The following is a 23,091-nucleotide window of genomic DNA, read 5'->3' as shown; positions in this document are numbered from 1 at the left end:
GGGGCGGGCACTAAGATACGTGGCTCAACGCGCGCGGGGGGGAGGAGAGGCTCGGGGTCAAGGAGCAAACCCGGCACAAGATGGCGGCGGTAGCGGCAGTGGCGGCGCGTAGGAGGCGGTGAGGAGCCCGGAACCCGGGGGCACGCCCGGGACGCCCCCAGGTCCCCCAAAACCCATATCTCTCCTTCCTGTGTGTCCTCCTGAGACTCTGTTACTCCCCCCGGCCTCGTGAGCACCTTTTGTCCCTCTGGAGGTTGCCTCAGTCTCCCCCGGTTTCCTCGCGGTAGATCCGCGCGGCGCTGGGGGCCCTTGCTTCTGGGGCACCCAGCTCCAGCCCGGCGGCTCATGAGGGCCGCAGCCGTTCGCTCTTCTTGGCCTTGGCCGCTCTCAGCCGCCCCCTTCTCTTGGCGGCTCGCGGCGGTTAACGCTGCCGCCTCTTTCCTGCAGTGTGCGGGGCCATCCGGGCGGGGACTAGACGCGACAGGGCCTCTGGGAACGCAGCCCACTGTCCTTCGGGCCCCTCATCCGGGAAACACCGCGGACTGCTGTCCCGCCTGCACTACCCTTCTTGCCCTACGCGCCCCCCACCCCCACCCCAGAGCCCCGGACCCTGCCCTGCCCTTGTCTTCACATGGACACCAACCCTAGCTTTTTCGGTGTTCACGGTCGCTGGGCACGGCTGGGGCAGGATCCCGTAAGTTCACGGTCTCTCTGGATGATGGTGCTCAAACACAACATGGCAATCGAATGTTTTGGTCTGCGATCTCGAGTTTCTATTACCGAAAAAAAAAAAAACAAAAAACGGTTCGAAACAATCACCAACGCCACAAAGCGTTTACCTGGACATAACGGATGTACTGGGGTGGGAGAGGCCTGTCCTGTGACCAGCAGTGAAAAAAAAGATTGGACTGTAAACTCAACTTTTTGAAGTCTGTGATCTGAAACAATAAACGGGTGCACCTTACCCTGCGGCTCATTCCTGACTTTGGCTTGTGACCACCTCTTGCTTTGGGGCGTTCGAGGCATTTCTGAGTTCCTAGGGCCTTCCAACAGGTCACTTCTGAAAAGAGCTTTTAGAAATCCTAACCTCATTGGCATTTCTCCCAAGCCCATTGCATAGATTGTGTAACTAGAACTCCAGAGGGTATTTAACTCACAGTACTTACGATTACTGCCGCTTTGGGCAAGTGGACATGGGGTCAGTGGTGCAGGGTGCCTGCTGCGGTCACTCCTCAGGACCTGGGCCATAAGCTTAGCTGTTGAGTTTTCTTGTAGCATTTCTTTTTCTTTTGATTCTAATTATTCCTGCTTGGCCTTTCAAAAGACAGTGCCTGGTGTTCTCACTTTTCTGTGTGTCCTGCATTGCTTTTCACATTCTTCTGGAACTGGAGGACTGTGTTCTGCCAACTCCTTTCTGGTGATTTTCCTTACCTTTAGCTGTCAAACATATTGAGGCTAATGCTGGATACAATGTATATATAGTCTTTAGTTACCTTGTTAACAGTTTGCAAAGTTTTAAGATTTTAAGAGAAGCCCGTGTTTGTTTTCTCTTCCTATTTGGGACACACATTTAAGAGTGTGCTCCTGGACAACCCACATCTGTTGCTGGAAAAGCATGTTTAAAATGCAGATTCCGCCCCCGGATTTGGGAATCTACATTTACTAAACACTGCAGTTAATTCTTAACAGTGAAGTTTGAGGACCTCTGTTTCGGATTTACTGAGAATGGATGAACATGCCTTTCAAACTAACTTGCTTAAATAGGTCAATTAGTCCTTTGTCTGTCATTTGATAGGACGTTGGGGGAAGTGACAGTCTGTGGTAACCTTGGGGTAATGGTCCTCAATGAGGCAGGCCCTGCTGGTAGGTGGTGTGCTGTATTGTGTATCATGAAGTACTTGGGCCTCAGAGTCAGGCAGAGCTGAATTTGATCCCAGTTTCACCCCTTATTAGCAGTTTAGTTTTGGATGGATTATTGAACCTTTTATGCTTCAATTTTCCCATCTGGGTAAAACTCTAACCCTACATTCACCAAGTAAACAACGAAAGAAATGAAAAAGAGGTAGTGTGTATCAAGAAGAAGTTTTGAATGATGGTCGCCCATTAGTTTTGTTTGAGGAGATTTTCAAAACTGATGCCCAGGCCCCTGTTTGTATCAGTTCGATCAGAATCTCTGGGTTGAGACTGATACTTTTAAAAACTATAGGGAGAGTTGAAAACTGATGATATAGGCAGTTAGTCTGGTCCCTGGGGATATGTTAGGATTCAATACATGTGGCTATGGCTACCCAGTAGTGGTGACTGACTTTGAAGATCTAGCAGTAGGATGCTGAGCGTGCTAGGGATATTGGGATTCTAGGTATTCTAGCTGACCACAGGCCAGCTGAGGGTACATCTTTAACTTTTCCACTATAGCTCCACCTAATGCCTTGCCCGTGGAAAGGCATGGCTGGCTTTGTTTCTCTGTTCCTCACATGGTGCCACCACTTCCCCTGGGACTGGCTGTTACTGCTCCTTTCCTCTGAGAAGCTGATGTAACCAGAGTCAATACCAGGGCCTCTGAAGGCCAAAGATCCTGTGTCCACTTCCTCTGCCTTTTGAAGGGAAGGTGTGAGCGAGCCAACTCCTCAGGCCTGACACTTCACCCCATGTCCACGCTGCCTTTTCTTCTAGTTAACCAGACTCCTTATATTTCTCTCCCCCTTTAGGGTTGTGGTGGGAAGGGGCCTTTCCCTGTGAAGGTGGGGCCTTTTCTGACCTCTGTGCTGATTGTTCCCTCTTTGTCTTTTTCCTCCGTAGGTCTGGGGCAGGTTTGGTACTTGCTTGTTTAGGGGTCTGCCTGGGAGTTACCCTTGCTGTGGATAGAAGCAACTTTAAGACCTGTGAAGAGAGTTCCTTCTGCAAGTATGATATTTCTTGGAGAGTGGGGTGGAAAATACGGTACTGTGGGAGGTGCTGTGGCAGGTGGGGGGTAGCCTGGGGACACTACAGGTGGTAGAGGGACCAAGGAACATTGGGGAACCTTCCTTCCCATTTCACTTGGCAGGAGGCAACGAAGCATACGGCCAGGCCTTTCTCCATACCGAGCCTTGCTGGACTCTCTACAGCTTGGTCCCGATGCCCTCACAGTCCGCCTAATCAACGAGGTTACCAAGGTCAGGGAAGAAAAGGAGGAGTCTGGTGGGGGTGGGGAAACGCTTGCTAAGGGGTAATTTGTCAGAGGTGAACCTATAGCCAACATCCTGTCCCAGCCATCTTGGGATTTTCTGAGGAATTCAGATCTCAGGTCCCTTAGGTGAGGGGACCCCCTCAGGAGGGAGTCGGGTCAGAGGGCATTCTGGTGTAGCCCTCTCCCTTCTCCAGATCCAAACCTCTACCCCCACAGGTAGTGCTGGTGCTGGAGCTCCAGGGGCTTCAAAAGAACATGACCCGGATAAGGATTGATGAGCTGGAGCCCCGGCGGCCCCGATACCGGGTGTCAGATGTATTGGTGGCTGATCCCCCGACATCTCGGTAAATTTTTCTTGAGAAACCTGTGCATTTCCACGGTCCTTTTCTCCTTCCCGATGAATCTGTGTTTGGCTGATATTTTTATCCCCCCCACTTTGGGATAGCAGCTCTCTAGTATCCTTGCCACTCTCCTAACCTTGCTCTGTTTCTCGCTTTGTTTCATGCATTTTCTTTTCTGCCCTTTTTCTTCTTTCATTGTGCAGACAGATACTGCTTCCAGCTTTGTGCCAGGCCTGGGCTAGGGGCTGGCGATGCAAAAGTAAATAAACAAGGCCCCATTTCTTGCCCTCTGGCGTCAGTGTCTGTGTGGTTGGTTCCTCCTGTCCTTTCCCTTCCCCTTACGTTTTCTCTTTTTCTTTCTTTTTCTTCAGATAGTCTTGATACGGTTCCTCAAATTCTTGAGTCACGACACAGTGTCATAATGAGTATTCCGTGCATGGGGTTCCCTCTCTCTCTCTCTCTCTTTTAAGTTTATTTATTTATTTATTAGTAATCTCTGCACCCAACGGGGGGGCTCAAACCTAACAGCCCCGAGGTTAAGAGTCGCATGCTCTGCCAGCCGAGCCAGCCCAGGGCCCCATGCATGGCTCTCTATTAAGTACTTAATTTAGAATATGATATGATAAACCTTCCCTGTATACCCTTTACCCAACCCAATCATATACTTCTCATTATCATGTGGCCCTGACGGCCCCCAGAGGTGATTATTATTCTAAAGTTATCATTCACTTGTTTTTTTTTTTTTTTAAACATTTTATTTATTTATTTGACAGAGATCACAAGTAGGCAGAGAGACAGGCAGAGAGAAGGGAGCTCCCCACTGAGCAGAGAGCCCGGTGTGGGGCTCGATCCCAGGACCCTGGGATCATGACCCAAGACGAAGGCAGAGAATTAACCCACTGAGCCGCCCAGGTGCCCCTGTATAATTTTTTAAAAGATTTTTAGTTATTTGACAGAGAGGACAAGCAGGGGGAGCTGCAGGCATAGGGAGAGGGAGAAACAGGCTCCCCGCTGAGCAGGGAGCCTGATGTGGGGCTCAATCCCAGGACCTAGGGATCATGACCTGAGCCGAAGGCAGATGCTTAACTGACTGAGCCATCCAGGCACCCTTCTAAGTTGTGTTTAAATAATTCTTCTCTATTTCCAGGTTATTTTTTAAATATCTTACTTTAGGGACGCCTGCCTGGCTCAGTCCTTAGAACATGTGACTCTTGTTCTCAGGGTCATGGGTTTGAGCCCCATGTTGGGTGTAGAGATTACTTAAAAAGAAAAAAAAGGGGCGCCTGGGTGCATCAGTGGGTTAAGGCCTCTGCCTTTGGCTCAGGTCCTGGTCTCAGGATCTTGGGATCGAGCCCTACATCGGGCTCTCTGCTCAGCAGGGAGCCTGCTTCCTCCTCTCTCTCTGCCTGCCTCTCTGCGTACTTGTGGTCTTTGTCTGTCAAATAAATAAATAAAATCTTAAAAAAAAAAATTAAAAAAATCTTACCTTAAAATGTTAAGTCGTAATCTGTCTGGAGTAGTTACTTATATCTGGTATGAGGTAGGAATTAGGTACCATTTTTTTTCCTAATCTAAATTTATTTTTCTGACTTCGCTATTGAATAGTCCTCCTTTCCTCCCCCAACTGCCATGCTACCTCTGTTACATTTCAAAGTTCTAAGTATGCTTGGGTCCACTGCCAGGCTCTTCTTCGTTCCTTTGGTGAATCTGTCTGCCCCTGGCACTGTCCCCACACCAACTATAGCTCTTAGTAGTCCCCTTCCCCACCGTCTGAAAGTGTCATCACTACTCTTGGCTCTTTGTGCTTCTTTTTATCCCTTTCAATCTCTTTCCTAGGCTTTCTGTCTCTGGCCGTGATGAAAACAGTGTGGAGCTCACCGTGGCTGAGGGACCCTATAAAATCATCTTGACAGCACGGCCATTCCGCCTGGACCTGTTAGAGGACCGCAGTCTTCTGCTTAGTGTCAATGCCCGAGGACTCTTGGCTTTTGAGCACCAGAGGGCCCCCAGGGTCCCGTGAGTACAGGGGTTGGGACTGGAGAGGACCTAGTAGGCCAGGGCCCAGGGGTGTGGTGGATTTGGCACTGGGTCCCTGGGAGGAGACAGGGTGGCAGGACCGCGAGGTAGGGGCTGGGGCTGAGGCTGGGAGAAGCTGCTGTCAGGGAGGGTAGGAAGCAGACCCAGGTCGCGGTTTTCTCCGTTTCCTGTACAGACCAGGAGGCAAGTCACCTTTGTCCCTGAGCTGTACTCTGGGCACCACCTCTGGGAGGCCTGCCTGGGTCTGCCTTTCCCTCTTCCCCTTTTCACACCATCACATTTCCCAGGTTTATTTTCTTCCTTTTTGTTTTGTTTTGTTTTGTTTTGTTTCTTTTCTGCCCCATCCCCCCATCTCTGGAAGTTTGTCGACTGAAACTCACTTTTATGTTTCTGTTTTTGTGTTGGTTTTGTGCCTCCTTTTCCCCTTCCCTACCCATTTCCTCCTGCCCCAGTTTCTCGGATAAAGTTAGTCTCACGCTCGGTAGCATTTGGGATAAGATCAAGAACCTTTTCTCTAGGTAAATCCATGGCCTCTGGTACTGTATCTGTTCCTCTGCCCTTACCCACCCTTCACTCTGGCCCCCAGGGGAAGGTGCCCTAGACCTTTCTATACCCTGCCCTTCACTCACCCTTCTTTCTCCAGATACGTGGTATCTGGTCCCTGGTCCCCTGGCTGGGAGCCCCCTGGGAGAAGGAAGATGAAATGCTGGAAGTCCTTAAGGAGTGTAGGGAGCTTCTTGATTTGTGATGGGGTGGAGAGATGCTGCCCAATGCTGGGGTTTCTGGCTCTTAGTGGGGGTGCACTGAGGCTCTAGGTGGAACTGCTTGCCAGCTGCCCTTGAAAACATTCTTCGGCAGAACCTCTTGTTTGAGTCCCTGCATATATCTGTAGAGGCTTGACCGTGGTATGACCCACTTGCTTTTGTAAAACCCTGGTGTCTGGCCAAGAGGCTGAGGTCCAGTGAGAGTCGCTGGGGCCAGGTTCTCTCAGAGGCTGCAGAGCCAGCACTGGCATTCCCAGTCCAGGCACTTGAACCATCCTGCTATCTCTTCTGGAACGCAGGCAGAGGCTGGGAATTGAGTCCTGTGTGTGGCAGGCACCTCCTGGTGGCATTAATCATTTCCCTTTCTCATTTCTCTCCCCGTCCTTTGCATATTGATCTGCTCACTGGGGTTCCCTGCCAAGCTTTAACATTCAGTCCCTTCCTCCAATGCCTTCGTTCCTTTGGACCCTTGGCTCTCTATTCCCTTACCCCTCCTTCCACTAGCCCCTCGTCCCTGCCCCCTCGGGATTGGAGCAGACAGCTCTCCTACCTTCCAGGCAAGGATCAAAAGACCCAGCGGAGGGCGGTGGGGCCCAGCCGGAGGAAGCACCTGGGGATGGTGACAAGGCAAGTCAGTGGGCTGGGTTGTTGGGCACAGGGCTGGCTGGGAGGTTGGAGGGGAAAGGCCCCACTGGGGATGAGATTTAGAAGAGGGCGGGGGAAGAGAGAGCTAGTGTGTGATTGGAGGTACTCTGCTTTCCTCCTCACAGCCAGAGGAGACCCAGGGGAAGGCAGAGAAAGATGAGCCAGGAGCCTGGGAGGAGACATTCAAAACTCACTCTGACAGCAAGCCATATGGTGAGGGACTGGGAGAGCCTTGGGCAGGGATGCAAGGACTCGTTGTCAAACAGAAGCTCTGGAGCCCATCTTTTGCTTTCCCTCCAGGCCCCACGTCTGTGGGTTTAGACTTCTCTCTGCCAGGCATGGAGCATGTGTATGGGATCCCTGAGCATGCAGACAGCCTGAGGTTAAAGGTCACTGAGTAAGTCCCATGGTGACATCAAGAAATGGGGGCGGGAAAGAGGGGTTGGGCGTTAGGGCTATGGAGTGGTGTCCATGCAGTTTGGATGCTCCAGACAAGCATGGATCAATTCCTGAGGCCAGATCACCTTTGGTGATCAGAAAATTCTCCTTTGAGGGGCGCCTGGGTGGCTCAGTTGGTTAGGTGTCTGCCTTCGGCTTAGGTCGTGATGCCAGCGTCCTGGGATCGAGCCCCACGTCAGGCTTGCTGCTCAGTAGGGACTCTGCTTCTCCCTCTTCCTTTGCCCCTCCCAATGGCGTGTGCTTATGCACACTCTCCCTCAGAAATAAAACCTTAAAGAAAAATTCTTGTTTGAGAAAGGTTTGAGAAAGGGCAGGGGGCCAGTTCTTATCACTCTGTATCTGTGGGGTGGAGGTTGTGGGTGCCACAGCCTAGGGCCAGTCTGTCTGTCTGCCTGCAGGGGTGGGGAGCCATATCGCCTCTACAATTTGGATGTATTCCAGTATGAGCTCTACAACCCCATGGCCCTGTATGGGTCTGTGCCTGTGCTCCTGGCACACAGCCCTCATCGGGACCTGGGCATCTTCTGGCTCAATGCCGCGGAGACCTGGGTTGACATATCGTCCAACACCGCAGGGAAGGTGAGCACGCAGGCGGGGAGCACGTGTTCAGGCCTGAGACAGTGGGTGTGCTATGGGAATTTACTTTGAAGAGGCTCCTGGGGATCCCTGTTTAGGGACTGAGTGGGAGAAGGGGCCCTGAGCCTTGGGAGCAGCATTTGAGTTCCCTGGCCCTTCCCAGAAAACACATGCTCGTGGAGAAGGTATTGCTCCTTCTGCATTTATTGTCAGTGCATTTGTTAGTGACCATACGTCATGTACTAGACACTCTGGTAGGTGCTGGGGTTATATTGCTGTTGGGGTAGGAAATGTTCTCGCTCTCAGGGTGGAGGACAGATGTTAACACAGGTGAGAAGGTGGGGTGAGTTCTGCAGTGGTAAGTGTTGAGAAGGAGATGCAGCGGCCAGGTGGTGGGGACGGAGACAGTGCTGTTTTAGATGGCGTGGTCCAGAAAAGCCTCCCTGAGGAGATGATATCTAATCTCAGCCCAGAGTAACTCCTTAGGACCCCGCTGTGTGAGGACTCTGAAGAGAACACTGCTGCTTTGTCTCTGGGTCAGGGACGAAGAGGGTGGGTGTCAGATCTGTGTGTCTGGTCTCCTCTGTAGACCCTGTTTGGGAAGATGCTAGACTACCTGCAAGGCTCCGGAGAGACTCCGCAGACGGATGTCCGCTGGATGTCGGAGAGCGGCATCATTGATGTCTTCCTGCTGCTCGGGCCCTCTGCCTTTGATGTGTTCCGGCAGTATGCCAGTCTCACAGGTACGAGCGTCCCCTCTCTGCCAGCCTGCAGCCTCCTCTGCTGGCCCTGTCTTCTAGAGAGGATGACTCCACTTTTCAAAAGTTCTGTGCCTCAGCCTACTTCCTAGCCCAGCACCCTTCACACTCTGTCTCATCGACAAGCCTCCCTTCCTTTCTGGGTGTTCCAGTGGCCCAGGTTGGGCCTGACCCCACTGTGACCCCCGTGCCTGCAGGGACCCAGGCATTGCCCCCGCTCTTCTCCCTCGGCTACCACCAGAGCCGCTGGAACTACCGGGACGAGGCTGATGTGTTGGAAGTCGATCAGGGCTTCGATGACCACAACCTGCCCTGCGATGTCATTTGGCTGGACATCGAGCATGCTGATGGCAAGCGGTACTTCACCTGGGACCCCAGCCGTTTCCCCCAACCCCTTACCATGCTGGAACACTTGGCCTCCAAGAGGCGGAAGGTAAGAGGGCTGTGGCCATGCTCGGTCTCCTCAGGCACAGCAGCCCTGGAGAGCTCTGAGCATCCCTGTTCCTTGCCTGCAGCTGGTGGCCATTGTGGACCCCCACATCAAGGTGGATTCTGGCTACCGTGTACATGAAGAGTTGCAGAGCCAGGGTCTGTATGTTAAAACCCGGGATGGCTCTGACTACGAGGGCTGGTGCTGGCCAGGTAGGTGGGCCCAGAATTGAGGGAGAGGCTTTTGTGAGACCGGGAAGGTGGGATGGCCACCAGTCTGCCCCACGGAGGTTGACAGGTGCCCTAACTTGTCCCAGGTGCCGCTGGTTATCCTGATTTTACCAATCCTACAATGAGGGCCTGGTGGGCCAACATGTTCAGCTTTGACAACTATGAGGTACGGCAGCCCCTCCTCTACCTGCATCTGTCCTTCCCACTCCACCTCCTTGAGACCGTCATTCTCTGCCGGCCAGCCCTGCTCTGGTTGGTTCTCTGTTTTGTTTTGTGTTTTTTTTTAAGATGTATTTATTAGAGAGAGAGTATGTGTGGGAGTGGGGGGTTGGGGAAGGGACCGAGAGAGAGGGAAAGAAGCAGACTCCCCGCTGAGGCCAGAGCCTAACACCAGACTTGACCCCCACCATCCTGAGATTGTGACCTGAGCCAATACCAAGAGTTGGTGCTTAACTGATTGAGCCCCCAGGCTCCCCTGGCTGCTTATATTTTTCAGGAGGCCTTCTTGTTCCTCATAGGACCCTGAGAAATACTTTTTGGATTCCTAGGCGTGCTCTGCTCTCACAGTTTGTCTTTTTCCTCTTCTCTGTCCTTCTGCCCCCATTTTCTGCCTCGTGTACCTAGGGCTCAGCTCCCAACCTCTATGTTTGGAATGATATGAACGAACCATCTGTGTTCAATGGTCCTGAGGTTACTATGCTTAAGGATGCCCAGCATTATGGGGGCTGGGAGCACCGAGATGTCCATAACATCTATGGCTTCTACGTGGTAAGAGGCCGAGCAAGGAGAGCCTGAGGGCTGGGGAATGGACATGACAGCAGGCTTTTAGTCCTCACTGCCCCTCCTCTGCTGTCTCCATCCAGCACATGGCAACGGCAGACGGGCTGGTGCTGCGCTCTGGGGGCCTGGAGCGCCCCTTTGTCCTAAGCAGGGCTTTCTTCGCGGGCTCCCAGCGCTTTGGTAAGATTTGGAGAATAGAGCTGTGACAGAGGGGGTGTGAAGGGCAGATCGGAGGAGTGGCGCACCAAGGCCTGCTTCTCTGAGAAATCTGTCCATGTGGCTGTCTGAGAGCAGCTGGGGGCCAGTCCCCTGCACCTGTGCACTTTAAGGGGATCTGGGGAGGGGAAGGTCCAGTCCCCTTTCGAGTGCTATTGTGAATTCTGCCATCTGGGGCAGGGCCCTGGGGGCCCTAGAACAGAGGTGGCAGGTCAGAGGAGTCGGCTGTAGGAAAAGCGGAGCTTCCCCACTGCTTGCAACCTCCATCTCCCTCCTCTTCTTTAGGAGCTGTGTGGACTGGGGACAACACTGCTGAGTGGGACCATTTGAAGATCTCTATTCCTATGTGTCTCAGCTTGGGGCTGGTGGGACTTTCCTTCTGTGGAGGTGAGAGGGGGCGGAATTGGGGGTCTTGGTTTGGGGGGAGAGGAGCCAGGTAGAGGGCACAGAACCCAGGCGTGAACAGAGACCTGAGAGTCTAGATTGGGGCCCGGGGGAGCTCCTTAGGTAGCAGCCCTCTTTTCTAACCTATTTCCTCCCTCCCCTCTCCCAGCGGACGTGGGCGGTTTCTTCAAAAATCCAGAACCAGAGCTGCTTGTGCGCTGGTACCAGATGGGTGCCTACCAGCCGTTCTTCCGGGCACATGCACACTTGGACACTGGGCGGCGAGAGCCCTGGCTCTTACCAGCTCAGTACCATGACATCGTCCGAGATGCCTTGGGCCAGCGGTACTCCTTGCTGCCCTTCTGGTACACCCTCTTCTATCAGGCCCATCGTGAAGGCATTCCCGTCATGAGGTGAGGCAGCCAGCTGTGTCTTTGTGGAGTGGGCTGAGGTGGCTGAGGGACAGTGGGGACTGGGCTCCATCTATGGGCCTCTTTCACCACTCACCAGGGCCTCGTAAAGGAAAGAAATTCTAGTTTCAAGGTCAAGAGTAAGAAGAGACTAATGGGGATGAGTGGCAGTAAACATTGCTGCTGGGCATCATCATCGCTCTCCCCAGTGCCTGAAACTGGGCCGACAAGTATCCTTCCATCCTTGGGAGTAAAGCAGACAGAAAAGTACACAAATAAGCAAATAAGAAAATTGCCAGCAGTGATAGGCTTTTTGAATAGGGTAATGGAATTTGGTTCTACAGATAGCTTTTTTAAGAAGAAGGATGTGTGAGCGGCACCTGGGTGGCTTGTTGGGTTGAGTCTGACTCTTGATCTCAGCTCAGGTCTTGATCTCAGGGTCATGAGTTGAAGCCCCATGTTGGGCTCCACGCTGGGTGTGGGGCATTCTTAAAAAAAGGGGTAGGGGAAGGGCATGGGAGGTGAGGTCTGATTAATGAGGTAGATGGACTTTTGTGACCTGGCGGAGGAAAATCCCAGCACAGGAGACTTCAGGCGCAGACATTCTAAAGTGGAAATGAGTTTGTTGTTCCAGGGATAGAAAGACCAGTGTGACTCAGGGTAAAGAACCAGAGGGAGAGGTAGGACATGACCTAGGAGACGAAAATTCAGTGTGATCCAGGATGATGCAATGGCCACTGGAAAGTTGCTGTGTGGAATAGTTTCAGGAGGGGGCAGGGGAGGAGGAGGCAAGGAGATGGGTGAGGAAGTTCAACGGTCAAGGGTAGGTTGCATAGCTAAGGCCTATGGCACAGTTGGGCTGTCTGGCTGCAAGCTCCTGGCTTGTATTTTTTTTTTTTTTAAGATTTTATTTATTTATTTGACAGAAATCACAAGTAGGCAGAGAAACAGGCAGAGAGAAAGGAGGAAGCAGGCCCCCTGCTGAGCAGAAAGCCCTATGTGGAGCTCCATCCCAGGACCCTGAGATCATGACCCGAGCCAAAGGCAGAGGCTTTAACCCACTGAGCCACCCAGGCACCCCACCCTGTGCCATTCTTATCTCCAGTTCCTGGGGTAGCATCTTTGACCTCTGCCAGGACAGCAGGTGTCTTCCCTTCTTGTCTTGCTTCCTTCCTAGGCCCCTGTGGGTGCATTATCCTCAGGATGTGACCACCTTCAGTATAGATGATCAGTTCCTGCTTGGTGAGAAATGGAGGGGACCATTGCTGGTGGGTTGGGATAGGGCTGAGAAGAAGTAAGCCCCTGTGGGAGAGGTCTGTGGGTGCCCAGGGAGGGAGGAGTGAGTGAAGCCGGTGGCGCAAGACAGCAGGTGTTTTGGTGCTCCCTACCTGGGAACTGGTCCCCTCAGTTCACAGAGGATTCTGGTGTGTTTTAGGGGATGCATTATTGGTTCACCCTGTATCAGACTCCGGGGCTCATGGCGTGCAGGTGTATCTGCCTGGCCAAGGGGAGGTGAGTTAAGGGAGAAAGGGTGTGGTGGAGAAAGGTGGTGAAGGGCAAGGAGAGTAAATAGAATGGGGGCCCTGTGCAGTGACCTAGTATGTCTTTTGCCATCCGCAGGTGTGGTATGACATTCAGAGCTACCAGAAGCATTACGGTCCCCAGACCCTGTACCTACCTGTAACCCTGAACACTGTGAGTATGCCTGGCCCAGCTGCCAGCTCTGTCTGCCTGTCAGTTTCGAGAAGGGGAGAGTGTGTGCTTTGGGGTCTGCTACCTAAATGGGCACAGATGGGCAAGAGCAAAAGACACTGCTGGGCCCAAGCCTGGACAGTGGGGCAGCTTCTTTCCCTGTTCTCGCCCTAGATCCCCGTGTTCCAGCGTGGAGGGACAATTATCCCTCGGTGGATGCGAGTGCGGCGCTCTTCTGACTGCATGAAGGATGACCCCATCACCCTTTTCGTTGCTCTCAGTCCCCAGGTGAGTGCGTGGGCAGGGAGCCCCTCAGCCCTCTGCATGCCTCCCTGGGATTCAGTCCCCGGGGGAGCGCCCCTCCTTCCCCCTTGGGCTCAGGCTCTTCCTATCCCATTTCCTGCTCAGGGTACAGCCCAAGGAGAGCTCTTTCTAGATGATGGGCATACATTCAATTATCAGACTCGCCAGGAGTTCCTGCTGCGTCGGTTCTCATTCTCTGGCAACAGCCTGGTCTCCAGGTAATGAAGCGCTCATTTGTCTGTGGTAGCCTCGGGGATGCTCACAGTGCCCTGTGCTCTTTTCTTAAATAGGATCCTGCTCTCGGGTCTCATCCTTGACTGGCATCTGTTTTTGTTCCCTGACTGGCATCTGTTCTTGTTCCCTCTAGCTCAGCAGACCCCAAAGGCCACTTTGAGACACCAATCTGGATTGAGCGAGTGGTGATAATAGGGGCCGGGAAGCCAGCAGCCGTGGTACTCCAGACAAAAGGTGAGGGTGAGCCTAGCCCCCAGGGTGGGGAAAGAGGGGAAGTAGGGGCAGGGCTGGGGACACCTTGCCTGTGGGGAAATAGTTGCTGTGCCGTAGCTGTTGCCGTGACCATGGAACACTTGCTTTTTTCTCCCGACAGGATCTCCTGAAAGCCGCCTGTCCTTCCAGCATGACCCCGAGACCTCGGTGTTGGTCCTGCGCAAGCCTGGCGTCAGCGTGGCGTCCGACTGGAGTATTCACCTGCGATAGCGCAAGGGCTGTTGCGGGGCGGGAGGGGCGCAGTGGTGATGAGAGTTCTTCTTCCTTCTGCCGTGGAGTTTGACCCTCCCCAGACTTCACCTTTCTTATCTGAAGACTCAGATTCTGCCAACATCCGGGTAGGATGAGAAGCTGTCCCTGGGCTCTGAATTCCTCCTGTGACCTCCTGACCGCTGCCACCCTGCTGACGACAAGTCTCGCATCACCTCCCAACAGTCTGTTGCTCTAACTGGAGCACATTCACCTGTGAAGACCTGGGGACCATGAGGCCCTTGCTTTCCCTTCTTTTTCCTTTCTTTTGGGGGCCCTGAATCTCCTAGACCCTCTTCATTCATACCTCTTGATGGTGTTGATGCCGTTTCTTGGAAGAACAGGAGGGCAGTGAGCTTTAGGGTTCCTTTTCTCCTTCCTCTTCCCTTCCCACCAAACTGCTTTCCCTCCTTTTATTTCTTTCTCCCGCTTCTTCTCTGTCAGCCCTCCCCTTTTTATGCCCCACTGATACACTGGGACCACCCCTTACCTGATAAGGGATGAATGGATCAAAGGAGTGAGGTTGCTGGAGAACATCCTCTTCGCTGTCGCCCCAACCTTTCCTCTCCCTGATTGCTTCTAGAGCTGCTGCAGTTCTGACGGGGGCAGTTCTATTCCCCCCGTCCCTTGGGGGAAAGAAGTTTACACTCTTCCTTAAAGAGGGGATGGGCATTAAACTTCTTTTGCCCCCGTTTTGTCCCCTTGGGGGGCATTCAAGATGGAGAAATTGGTTGTGGTTTCATCGAATCACGGTCACCTGTATTTATTGCTGGGAGAAGACTGAGGGGGGTGGGGGAGATGATCATGTGTGCCCAGGGTTGGCCCGAAGCCCTGGAGGGGGGTGGGGGAGGACTAACTAGGGGACAAGGGGGAATATTTGTGGCAATTTTTTTTACTTCCTCTTGGTCCCCAGCTGTGACAGGTTTTGATAAAAGGAGAAACAATAAAATGGTAAACCATAAATAACTGTTGGTGTCTGGATTCTGGTTCTGGCTTGAACCACAGATCCTTAGAAGCCTGAGGGCCTGACATTTTCATCTAACATCAGCATAAGCCTCATCAGTATTTTCTTTTCCTTTTTTTTTTTTTTTTTTTTTTTTAAGATTATTTATTTATTTATTTGACAGAGAGATCACAAGTAGGCAAAGAGGCAGGCAGAGAGAGGAGAGGAGGAAGCAGGCTCCCTGCTGAGCAGAGAGCCTGATGCGGGACTCAATCCCAGGACCCTGAGATCATGACCTGAGCCGAAGGCAGCGGCTTAACCCACTGAGCCACCCAGGCGCCCTCATCAGTATTTTCATAGAGGAGTCCAGCGAGCTCATCAGATTTTAGCAGGCATAGTTAATAGTGGTGACCAGAGCCAATGGGGTCCTTGAATAGAAACAGCTTTATAGTCATGGTCTCATGCAAAAGGCTGCTTTTCCTTAGCATCCCTTTTTAATAAAAACTCTCCATTGTTTCAGTGACAAGAAATAAATTTCTCCATTTTGGAGACTACCAGTTTTGGAGATTTATTGTACCAGAAACAAGAAGGTTGTGGGTTTTTTGTGTTTTTTTTTTTTTAGGGAAAATGACTGCTCAGGAAGGCTCATGCTTATGAGTAGTTAAGGGATGTGTTCATGCAATTCTCAGTTCAAATATTGCCAGTTTCCCGGGAGGTAGTGCATGCCTTGGCACCGCGCTCCTAACCCCCACCCCCCATACACCGCGACCCCTATTGTCAACCATGTAGGGAACGTGCATTAGAGGGAGCTAGAGATTCCAGATGGGATATAGAAAACTGCTTAGTGACAATTCGTAGTTTTTGTCAACCTTGGTTACTTGTCCGTAAAATGGGGACAATGCCACCTATCTCAGCATTGGAGTGAGATGCAATGCGTGAGAGACACCCAGAGCACAGGCCTGACACGTGAAGTCCTATACTTCGTTCATTCGTGTAACAAGCATTTATAGAACTGTTACTGGGTTCTGTGTCTGGTAAGGGAATGAATGGAAATCAGGAGGAAATCCGCGCGCAGGGACTGGAGTTCAGAGTCGCTCCCACTGCCCGCCACGCGAGCTTGCCACGCCGGATGTGACGTCACCCACTCCCGTGGTTCCCAGAACCAGGCTGTGGGACCGGAAATTAACCCGAGGGGCGGGGTGCAGACTGACCGGAAGTGGGCCCGGGAGGGCGCCGCGGGCCCCAGCTCGCGGGAGCCGGTGTAGGGAAGCGTGGGGAAGGAGGGACACGGGGCGGGGCCGCTGCAGGGGCGGGGTCTGCAGGCTGGCGGGTGGGGGGCGGGGACCCCCTCGTCCCCCCGGACCCCGCCTGCCCCGGCGCGGGTGGCGGCACCGCCATGAAGCTGAAGCTGAAGAACGTGTTTCTCGCCTACTTCCTGGTGTCGATCGCCGGCCTCCTCTACGCGCTGGTGCAGCTCGGTGAGCGGGGCGGGGCGGGGGGGCGGCGGGCTCGCCGGAGAGCGCCCGCCGCCGTGGATCCCGCCCTAGGGATGAACCCCCGCGCAGACATCCTTCAGCCGGCTCGGCCCTCCGATGGCCCTCTGCGGCCGCCAGCGCACTCCCCTCTAGGATGCGCCGCGGCTTCCCTCCGCACCTCGGATGGAATGCAGACTCCTTCCCAGAGTCCGCAGGGCCCCGCATGATCCTGTGGCCGTCAGCCTTTCCAACCCCTTCCCTTCCCACTCGCTCGCTCTGCTCCGGCCCCACTGGCTGCATGACAGTTTCTCGAAAAGCCCACGCTCATTGCTCTCTCAAGCTCTTAACCTGTTCTTGCGGGCTGCGGTGCTTTTCTCCCTGCTCTTCCCTGGCCGCCGCTTTCTCATCCTTCGGGTCTCAGCTCAAATGTCACCGCCTCAGAGAGGCTTTCCCTGACCACTTTAGCTAGCGTAACTCTTCTTTTTTCCGCATTCTCTTTTATTCTCTGTTTTTTTGTGTGTTTCCTTCTTGGCTCTTATCACAATTCGGAATGATTTTACGAATTTGTTTCTTTGGTCAGTGTCTGCTTCCTCCCCTAAACTGAAAGCTCCATGAAGGCAGGGACCATGTCTGCCCTGTTCCCTGCTGCATCCCCAGCACCTAAGGCTGCCTCCCACGAGGAGCATTCAATAAATATTTATCCAATAACGGAATCGATTAATTTTATGAGTCTCTGGTCACACAGCCAAGGGAACAGATGGAATGTTGCCTCTTACATAGAGAAACAGGGCTTAGGGCGTGATCCTCAGGTATTTAAAAGACTGCCCTGGTTCAGGAGATCTAGTTGTTCTTTATGGCTCCAGAAGGTAACCTTAGGATCAGCAGGTAGAAGGGATGGATGGAGGCTGCTGATCAGTTCAGTATCCGAATGAAAGCTGAAACAGATGGAATTGATTGCAGTTGGAGGGGGCTGCTGATGGAGGCCATGAGGTGTGGGAGAGGCTGTCGGGGAAGTTGTCAGGACACTCCAGCCCTGCCTAGGAGTTGAATGAGAAGGTTATGCCCCTTTGGGATGCTCAACATGCTGTGGTTCTCTGCCCCCCTTTCCTGCTTCCTGGGACCAGGTCAGCCATGTGACTGCCTCCCTCCCCTGCGCGCAGCGGCTGAGCAGCTTCGGCAGAAGGATCTGAGGATTTCCCAGCTGCAAGCCGATCTCCGCCGCCCACCCCCTGCCCCTGCCCAGCCCCCTGAACCTGAAGCCCTGCCTACTATCTATGTCGTTACCCCCACCTACGCCAGGTAACGGGCTCTGGTGTACCCAGGAGGCCTGCGTGGGCCGGGAGGTTGGGGTTGATGATGACTTTAGAGAGGAGCTGGGCCAGGGGATGTTCCTCAAACTGGGGCCTGCCAAATTACAGGGTAAATGAACCACATCTCTCCTCAAAGATCTGTGGGAAAAGGGTTGTTTTTCCAGTAAAAGAGACAGGGGTATGCTATGAAATAGAAGACACAGTTCCTAACAAATTTGAAGAAAGAACAAGAAAGTTTCAAAGAAATGTTGAGCTTGCCTCTGAGTTCGCTTTCTCTCTCTCGGGGATCCTTTGGTGAGAAAGTTGGAGGATCCCTGACTAAATTGAAGTAGGAAAGGGCTTGGCCTGACAGTCCAACTAGAATCTAGAAATAGTTGCACCAGCTGTGATTTACAGCATGTTTACTTTCTACCAGACACTGTGCTAAGTAAGAGCTTTACTTTTTTTTTTTTTTTTTTTTAAATTAAAATGTAGCTTTCTCCTTGTACAAACCAACTGGGAAACATGGTTTTGGATCTATAGCTAAAGAGCCTGCTGACACCTGCCTGGAATCAGGTGGCTGACCCGTGTAGGCACAGGCAGCTCTAGACCCTGTCCTCTTCCATACACACAGCATCAGCCCTGGGGCAGAGCAGTCTTCAGGATAAAGAAGCCTGGCCACACCTTCCCAGTTTCTTGTCTAAACTTAGGAAAACCCTCCCGTGGAGAGGAATGAGGCAAAGAGCTCCTCTAAATCTCTCTACTTAGAAACCCAGGCAGAGGACCTGGCCCTTCTGGTATTTTATTATTTTTTTAAAAAGATTTATTTATTTATTTGACAGATCGTAAGTAGGCAGAGAGGCAGGCAGAGAGAGAGGGGGAGAGTCCGATGTGGGGCTCAATCCCAGGACCCCGAGATCCTGGCCTGAGTCAAAAGCAGAGGCTTAACCCACTAAGCCACCCAGGCGCCCCCCTCCTGATATTTTAGAAAGTCATTATAATTGAACCTTTAAGACAGCACGGTGGTAAAGTACCGTTATTCTCATTTTCCTAGCCAAGGAGACTGAGGCTTGGGGAGATCTGACCCATTTCCCCCAGTGTCTCACCTACTCACTTACAGAGCTGGCGTTCAAACCCAGATCTGATTCCAAAGCCTGTGACCTTAACCTGTAGTCTCCCACAGCCAGAGCCTTGGGGTTGGGGGGGTTCCAGACATGGGCTGCAGGAACAGGGCAGGGGAGCTCGGTGTGAAACTGATAGGCGAGAAAGAGAATTTGGGTATTGGCTCGGGAAAGACCATGGGGGATACCTGAATGGGCCCGGGAGAAGTTATGTGTATTGGCCAGCAGGCGGGAGCAGATGGTACTGAGCCCTACCCCCCGCCTTGCCTCTTTCCCCCTGCAGGCTGGTGCAGAAAGCCGAGCTGGTGCGGCTGTCCCAGACACTGAGCCTGGTGCCCCGGCTGCACTGGCTGCTGGTGGAGGATGCCGAGGGCCCCACCCCACTGGTCTCCGGGCTGCTGGCTGGCTCGGGCCTCCTCTTCACACACCTGGCGGTCCTCACCCCCAAGGCCCAGCGGCTCAGGGAGGGCGAACCCGGGTGGGTTCGGCCCCGTGGGGTAGAGCAACGGAACAGGGCCCTGGACTGGCTCCGGAGTGGAGGGGGCGCTGTGGGGGGAGAGAAGGACCCCCCTCCAGCCGGCACGAGGGGAGTCGTGTACTTTGCAGATGATGACAACACCTACAGCCGGGAACTCTTCGAGGAGGTAAGCCCCTCCCCACCCCTCTAGGGTGGGGTTGGGGAAAGAGGCAGGTGTTGCCTTGGTGACCGGTGTGAGGAGGGGGAAGCAGTGGGGCCGCGTGACCCCCGTGGCCCTGGGCCACCCCCCTGTCTGTTTCTTTTCTCCTGACCTCTCTTAGATGCGCTGGACCCGTGGTGTCTCAGTGTGGCCTGTGGGCCTGGTGGGCGGCCTGCGATTCGAGGGCCCTCGGGTACAGGATGGCCGGGTCGTGGGCTTCCACACAGCGTGGGAGCCCAACAGGCCCTTCCCAGTGGATATGGCAGGATTTGCTGTCGCCCTGCCCTTGCTGTTGGCTAAGCCCAGTGCCCAGTTTGATGCCACCGCTCCCCGGGGCCACCTGGAGAGCAGTCTCCTGAGCCACCTCGTGGATCCCAAGGACCTGGAGCCGCGGGCAGCCAATTGCACTCGGGTAAGGAGCTGGAGATGGGCCGAAATCCGGCTCTGGGATATGGAGGGGTGATGGGGGAAGCGGAGCAAGGCCTCGTGGAGGACGCTCAGAGGATGGGCTTTTGGACCAGGAGGGACCCTCTAGAGCCCGGATTCAACTCTGCTTACTCTGCTGCAGGGGAAGCTGGGAGCCAGGTCGGCAAGGGGTCTCCTGCCACGCTGTCTCCTGGGCATCCACATAGCATGGGGGTGGCGGGGGGGGGGGGGCTGCCCTTCACACTTCACAGCGGACGCTGTGTGTGTAGAGGGGGTGAGAGAATGCGTTCCATGCTGAGGGCCCCAGAGGCCTCATGCCAGCCGGGCCCAGCCCTAACCGAAGCGCGCCCGGGACAGGTTCTGGTGTGGCACACACGGACAGAGAAACCCAAGATGAAGCAGGAAGAGCAGCTCCAGCGGCAGGGCCGAGGCTCAGACCCAGCTGTGGAGGTGTGACGGCAATCCCCACCCTGACCACTGCCTCTCGTTCAGGCACGAACCTGGGGGACTGGGCCCCTGGCCTGCCCAGGATGCAGTTTTCCAAATCCTGACCCCCTCAGAGCCGGGGGCGGCCCCCTCTGCCCCCTCAGCCCCAGGGCGTGGCCCAGCTGCTTCTCCCCTCCCCCAGCCTGCCATGTGGCACTGCCCACAGGCTGGGGACAAGCGGCCCTTGTGTTGAGTCGGGTCAGCCCTGTCTGGGGCGGAGCAGCAGGACAGACGCTCAGGAGGGAGGGCTGCTGAGCAACTGGGTAACTTATTGGGGCTGGGCATGCGTTGGGGGGCTGGAGGAGCTGGGCCGGACCCTCCCCACCTGAGCATGCTGACCCCCCTCCTACCTCCAGAATAAAAGATCTCAAGCTGGAGGGGCCTCTGGTTTCCTTCGTTGCGCATGTCTGGTTCTTGCATTTGACCCTCACCAGAGTCCAAAAACCTGGGCGTCCTGGCTTCTCTGTCAGACAGAAATCAGCTCTCCCAGGGCCCCCCACCCCCTTGAAGAGGAAGGTCAGTGGCTTCCATCCAAAAGCTTTATTGAATCTGTGTGCAAGGAGCAGTCTCTGGTCATTCCCGCGTCTCCTTCCCCACACCCTGGGCGCCTTCTGTTCCCTGGGTGGCTCTTAGCCACAGGGGCTAGGGCCTGGACACCTAGTTTTCTCGCCAATGCCCCTCCATCCCATCCAGCTCTGTGACTGACATTCGCTCCTCCTCTAATCCCAGGAACCACCACCACCACCATCATGTGGAGGCTCAGTAAGGAGTTGTGAGGTTTTCAGTCCTGTCCGTCCCTCCCCATGGCCCCTCCCAGTCTCCACCCCAAGCTTCAGGCCACTAGGCCTCAGGGAGACCCTCCTCAGGGGGTGCCTCTTCTGGTGGGGCCTCCTCAGGTGTGGGCCTGTGAGCCACCCCTCCCTGTCGCCATGCCGTTTTCAGCATGTCCTTCAGCCCGCTAGGGAAGAGATAGCCCTGGGTGTCTCCCTCCGCGTCAATGACTCCTTCAAGCCCCTCCAGGGCCGTCTGCAGGTACCGCAGGCCCAGGAGCACCAGGATCTGTGGGGAAGGCAAGGGGAGAGACGTCCGTGTGGGTCAAGTGCTCCCGGGGCCAGCGCTGGAGGCAGCGAGTGTTCCCCTGAGGAGGGGAGCCCTTGGACACTTGGCTGACTCACCTGCAGCAGGAAGGTGACAGCCAGCCCGCCGCCCAGCACGCTCGCCAAGTCCTGCAGGTGCCCCAGCAGCACCCCGTGGCATCCCTGGGCCCAGAGGTTTAGGTTGGGCTGACGGGGATCGAAGAGAGGGTGGGCGTGGGGCTCCGAGAGCCGGCTTTGCAGGCAAGGTCTGGGCGAGTGGGGGTTGCAGCAGGAGAAAGGGACACCGTCGATCAGATACAGGCCTTCCACGTTGCTCTGGATCCGGCTGCAAGGGGAGGGGCAGGGGTGTTAGGATGGCTGGAAATAGAGGCCAGGGGAGAAACTGCAGGGCACAGGAGCTGAGAATTGAAACAACACGAGAGACCTTTCCTGACTGGTTTACCACCGCGTGCAGTGTGAGGCATGCACAATTCATTCATCTTTACAGTAAGTCTGTAAGGTGGGTCCTATGATCTCCAAACTACAGAGGAGGAAACGGGCCCAGAGCAGTTTGGTAATGTGCCCTGGGTCACACAACTAATAAATGGCAGATCTGTAACCAATTCTCTCAGTCCCTACGCTCTATTTATTGCCTGTGGGGTGAGGTGGGTTTTAAGGGCGGAGGAGGTGAGGGAGGGGAAGGAGGCTAGGAGGAGGGGCGGGGGAGGGGAGAAACCAAACACTCACTCCACCACCTCCTGGTCGTTGGGATCCAAGTAACGGCTGCTGACCCACTGGATGCCAAACCAGTCTTTGTACCCGTGGCGCCCGCAGCAGTGGTGCCTCAGCTGGAGTTCATCCAACAGCCGTTTGGCATGACAGTGTCCGGGCACCTCTGTGTCTTTGTAGTGAGCCAAGGCAGTCCCCAGGCCATCCTCCAGCCCAGCGTCCAGACTCCCAGGTAAAGCCAGGGCCAGCCCCAGGGCTAGGATCAGAAGACCCCCGCCGCCCGCAGTGCCAAGCACCAGCAGGGGGCCCAGAACCTTTCGCCAGGGAGGGTACTGAGCCGCGTCCAGGCTGGCCCTGCTGGCTCCCGCACCCACCAGTCCTGTGCCCAGAGCCCCCAAACCGGCAGCCAGGGCCACCTGGGGCAGGGCAGCAAAGGGGCAGGAGGGAGCCAAGAAAGTGCGGAGGAGCCACAGCTGGGCCAGGAGGTGCCCGCTATATAGGAGGGCGAGGCCACCGGCCAGCGCCAGCAGCCAGGAGAGGAGCCAGAGCCCCTGTGCCAGACGGATGCGGGGCTGGAGGGGCAGCACCAGGGGCAACACCGGCGCCATCTCCCATCTCTGCCCAAGGAAAAGCAGAGCGGTCGGGGACGAAGGTTGGCAGGGACAGGATGCTGAGTCAGCCTAGCCCGGCTTGAGCTGGGCTAATGCCACCCTGACCCCAATACCCTGGGAATCCGCCCACCCCCCAGCCTTAATAACCCGCTGCCCCCGCTCCTGCCAGTCCCAAGTCGAGATGCCTTGGCCTAGCCCCTTAGGGAAAGCCCCGCCCCCGGGCTAAGGGCCCAGTTCGTGACCCCGCCCCTGCCCCTCGCGGAAGTGGGGAGGGGCGGGTCGGCTCTGGCCCTAGGGGCTAGGGGCTG

General features: G+C 54.7%; 3 protein-coding genes across 7 annotated transcripts; 2 read left to right on the top strand and 1 right to left on the bottom strand.

Moving 5' to 3' along the window:
- Nucleotides 1-12: 12 nt before the first annotated feature.
- On the top strand, nt 13-14,916 carry GANAB (glucosidase II alpha subunit). 4 transcript variants are annotated; one of them, XM_059144586.1, is made up of 25 exons: nt 13-118; nt 2,800-2,904; nt 3,047-3,155; nt 3,386-3,513; nt 5,347-5,526; nt 6,000-6,065; nt 6,869-6,938; nt 7,082-7,169; nt 7,257-7,353; nt 7,814-7,994; nt 8,581-8,734; nt 8,947-9,182; nt 9,265-9,391; nt 9,496-9,575; nt 10,034-10,177; nt 10,273-10,369; nt 10,691-10,792; nt 10,959-11,202; nt 12,377-12,441; nt 12,635-12,711; nt 12,820-12,894; nt 13,066-13,179; nt 13,300-13,412; nt 13,562-13,662; nt 13,802-14,916. In XM_059144586.1, exons 1-25 carry the CDS (start codon nt 81-83, stop codon nt 13,909-13,911), a joined length of 2,901 nt encoding a protein of 966 aa, XP_059000569.1. In that variant the 5' UTR covers nt 13-80; the 3' UTR covers nt 13,912-14,916. The 4 variants fall into 4 exon arrangements, with proteins under 4 accessions (XP_059000569.1, XP_059000574.1, XP_059000581.1 ...); XM_059144591.1 differs by having other exon boundaries at nt 6,869-6,942; nt 7,086-7,169; XM_059144598.1 differs by lacking the exon at nt 6,000-6,065.
- Nucleotides 14,917-16,161: 1,245 nt separating this feature from the next.
- B3GAT3 (beta-1,3-glucuronyltransferase 3) lies at nt 16,162-20,744 on the top strand. 2 transcript variants are annotated; one of them, XM_059144531.1, is made up of 5 exons: nt 16,162-16,371; nt 17,529-17,667; nt 19,062-19,422; nt 19,577-19,867; nt 20,239-20,744. In XM_059144531.1, the coding sequence occupies exons 1-5, from the start codon at nt 16,290-16,292 to the stop codon at nt 20,335-20,337; spliced, it is 972 nt and encodes a 323-aa protein (XP_059000514.1). In that variant the 5' UTR covers nt 16,162-16,289; the 3' UTR covers nt 20,338-20,744. The 2 variants fall into 2 exon arrangements, with proteins under 2 accessions (XP_059000514.1, XP_059000507.1); XM_059144524.1 differs by having other exon boundaries at nt 16,163-16,371; nt 17,493-17,667.
- Nucleotides 20,745-20,892: 148 nt separating this feature from the next.
- On the bottom strand, nt 20,893-23,040 carry ROM1 (retinal outer segment membrane protein 1). Its single transcript, XM_059144515.1, has 3 exons — nt 22,191-23,040; nt 21,543-21,789; nt 20,893-21,426 (listed from the first exon to the last, which is right to left on the bottom strand). Exons 1-3 carry the CDS (start codon nt 22,778-22,780, stop codon nt 21,208-21,210), a joined length of 1,056 nt encoding a protein of 351 aa, XP_059000498.1. The 5' UTR covers nt 22,781-23,040; the 3' UTR covers nt 20,893-21,207.
- Between the last annotated feature and the right edge of the window lie 51 nt (nt 23,041-23,091).

This window comes from Mustela lutreola, chromosome 1 (genome assembly GCF_030435805.1).
Source record: "Mustela lutreola isolate mMusLut2 chromosome 1, mMusLut2.pri, whole genome shotgun sequence".
NCBI classification, from domain to species: Eukaryota; Metazoa; Chordata; class Mammalia; order Carnivora; family Mustelidae; genus Mustela; species Mustela lutreola.
This window is presented reverse-complemented; position numbering and strand designations above follow the sequence as displayed.

Coding starts and splice junctions, on each gene's coding strand:
- B3GAT3 (XM_059144524.1), top strand. CDS start 16,290: ATGAAGCTGAAGCTGAAGAACGTGTTTCTCGCCTACTTCCTGGTGTCG. Junction 17,668..19,061: donor GTTACCCCCACCTACGCCAG/GTAACGGGCTCT, acceptor TTCCCCCTGCAG/GCTGGTGCAGAAAGCCGAGC. Junction 19,423..19,576: donor GCCGGGAACTCTTCGAGGAG/GTAAGCCCCTCC, acceptor GACCTCTCTTAG/ATGCGCTGGACCCGTGGTGT.
- ROM1 (XM_059144515.1), bottom strand. CDS start 22,780: ATGGCGCCGGTGTTGCCCCTGGTGCTGCCCCTCCAGCCCCGCATCCGT. Junction 21,790..22,190: donor AACGACCAGGAGGTGGTGGA/GTGAGTGTTTGG, acceptor CTCCCCTTGCAG/CCGGATCCAGAGCAACGTGG. Junction 21,427..21,542: donor CTGTCACCTTCCTGCTGCAG/GTGAGTCAGCCA, acceptor CCTTCCCCACAG/ATCCTGGTGCTCCTGGGCCT.
- GANAB (XM_059144586.1), top strand. CDS start 81: ATGGCGGCGGTAGCGGCAGTGGCGGCGCGTAGGAGGCG. Junction 6,066..6,868: donor ATCAAGAACCTTTTCTCTAG/GTAAATCCATGG, acceptor CCTACCTTCCAG/GCAAGGATCAAAAGACCCAG. Junction 7,170..7,256: donor CTCTGACAGCAAGCCATATG/GTGAGGGACTGG, acceptor CTTTCCCTCCAG/GCCCCACGTCTGTGGGTTTA.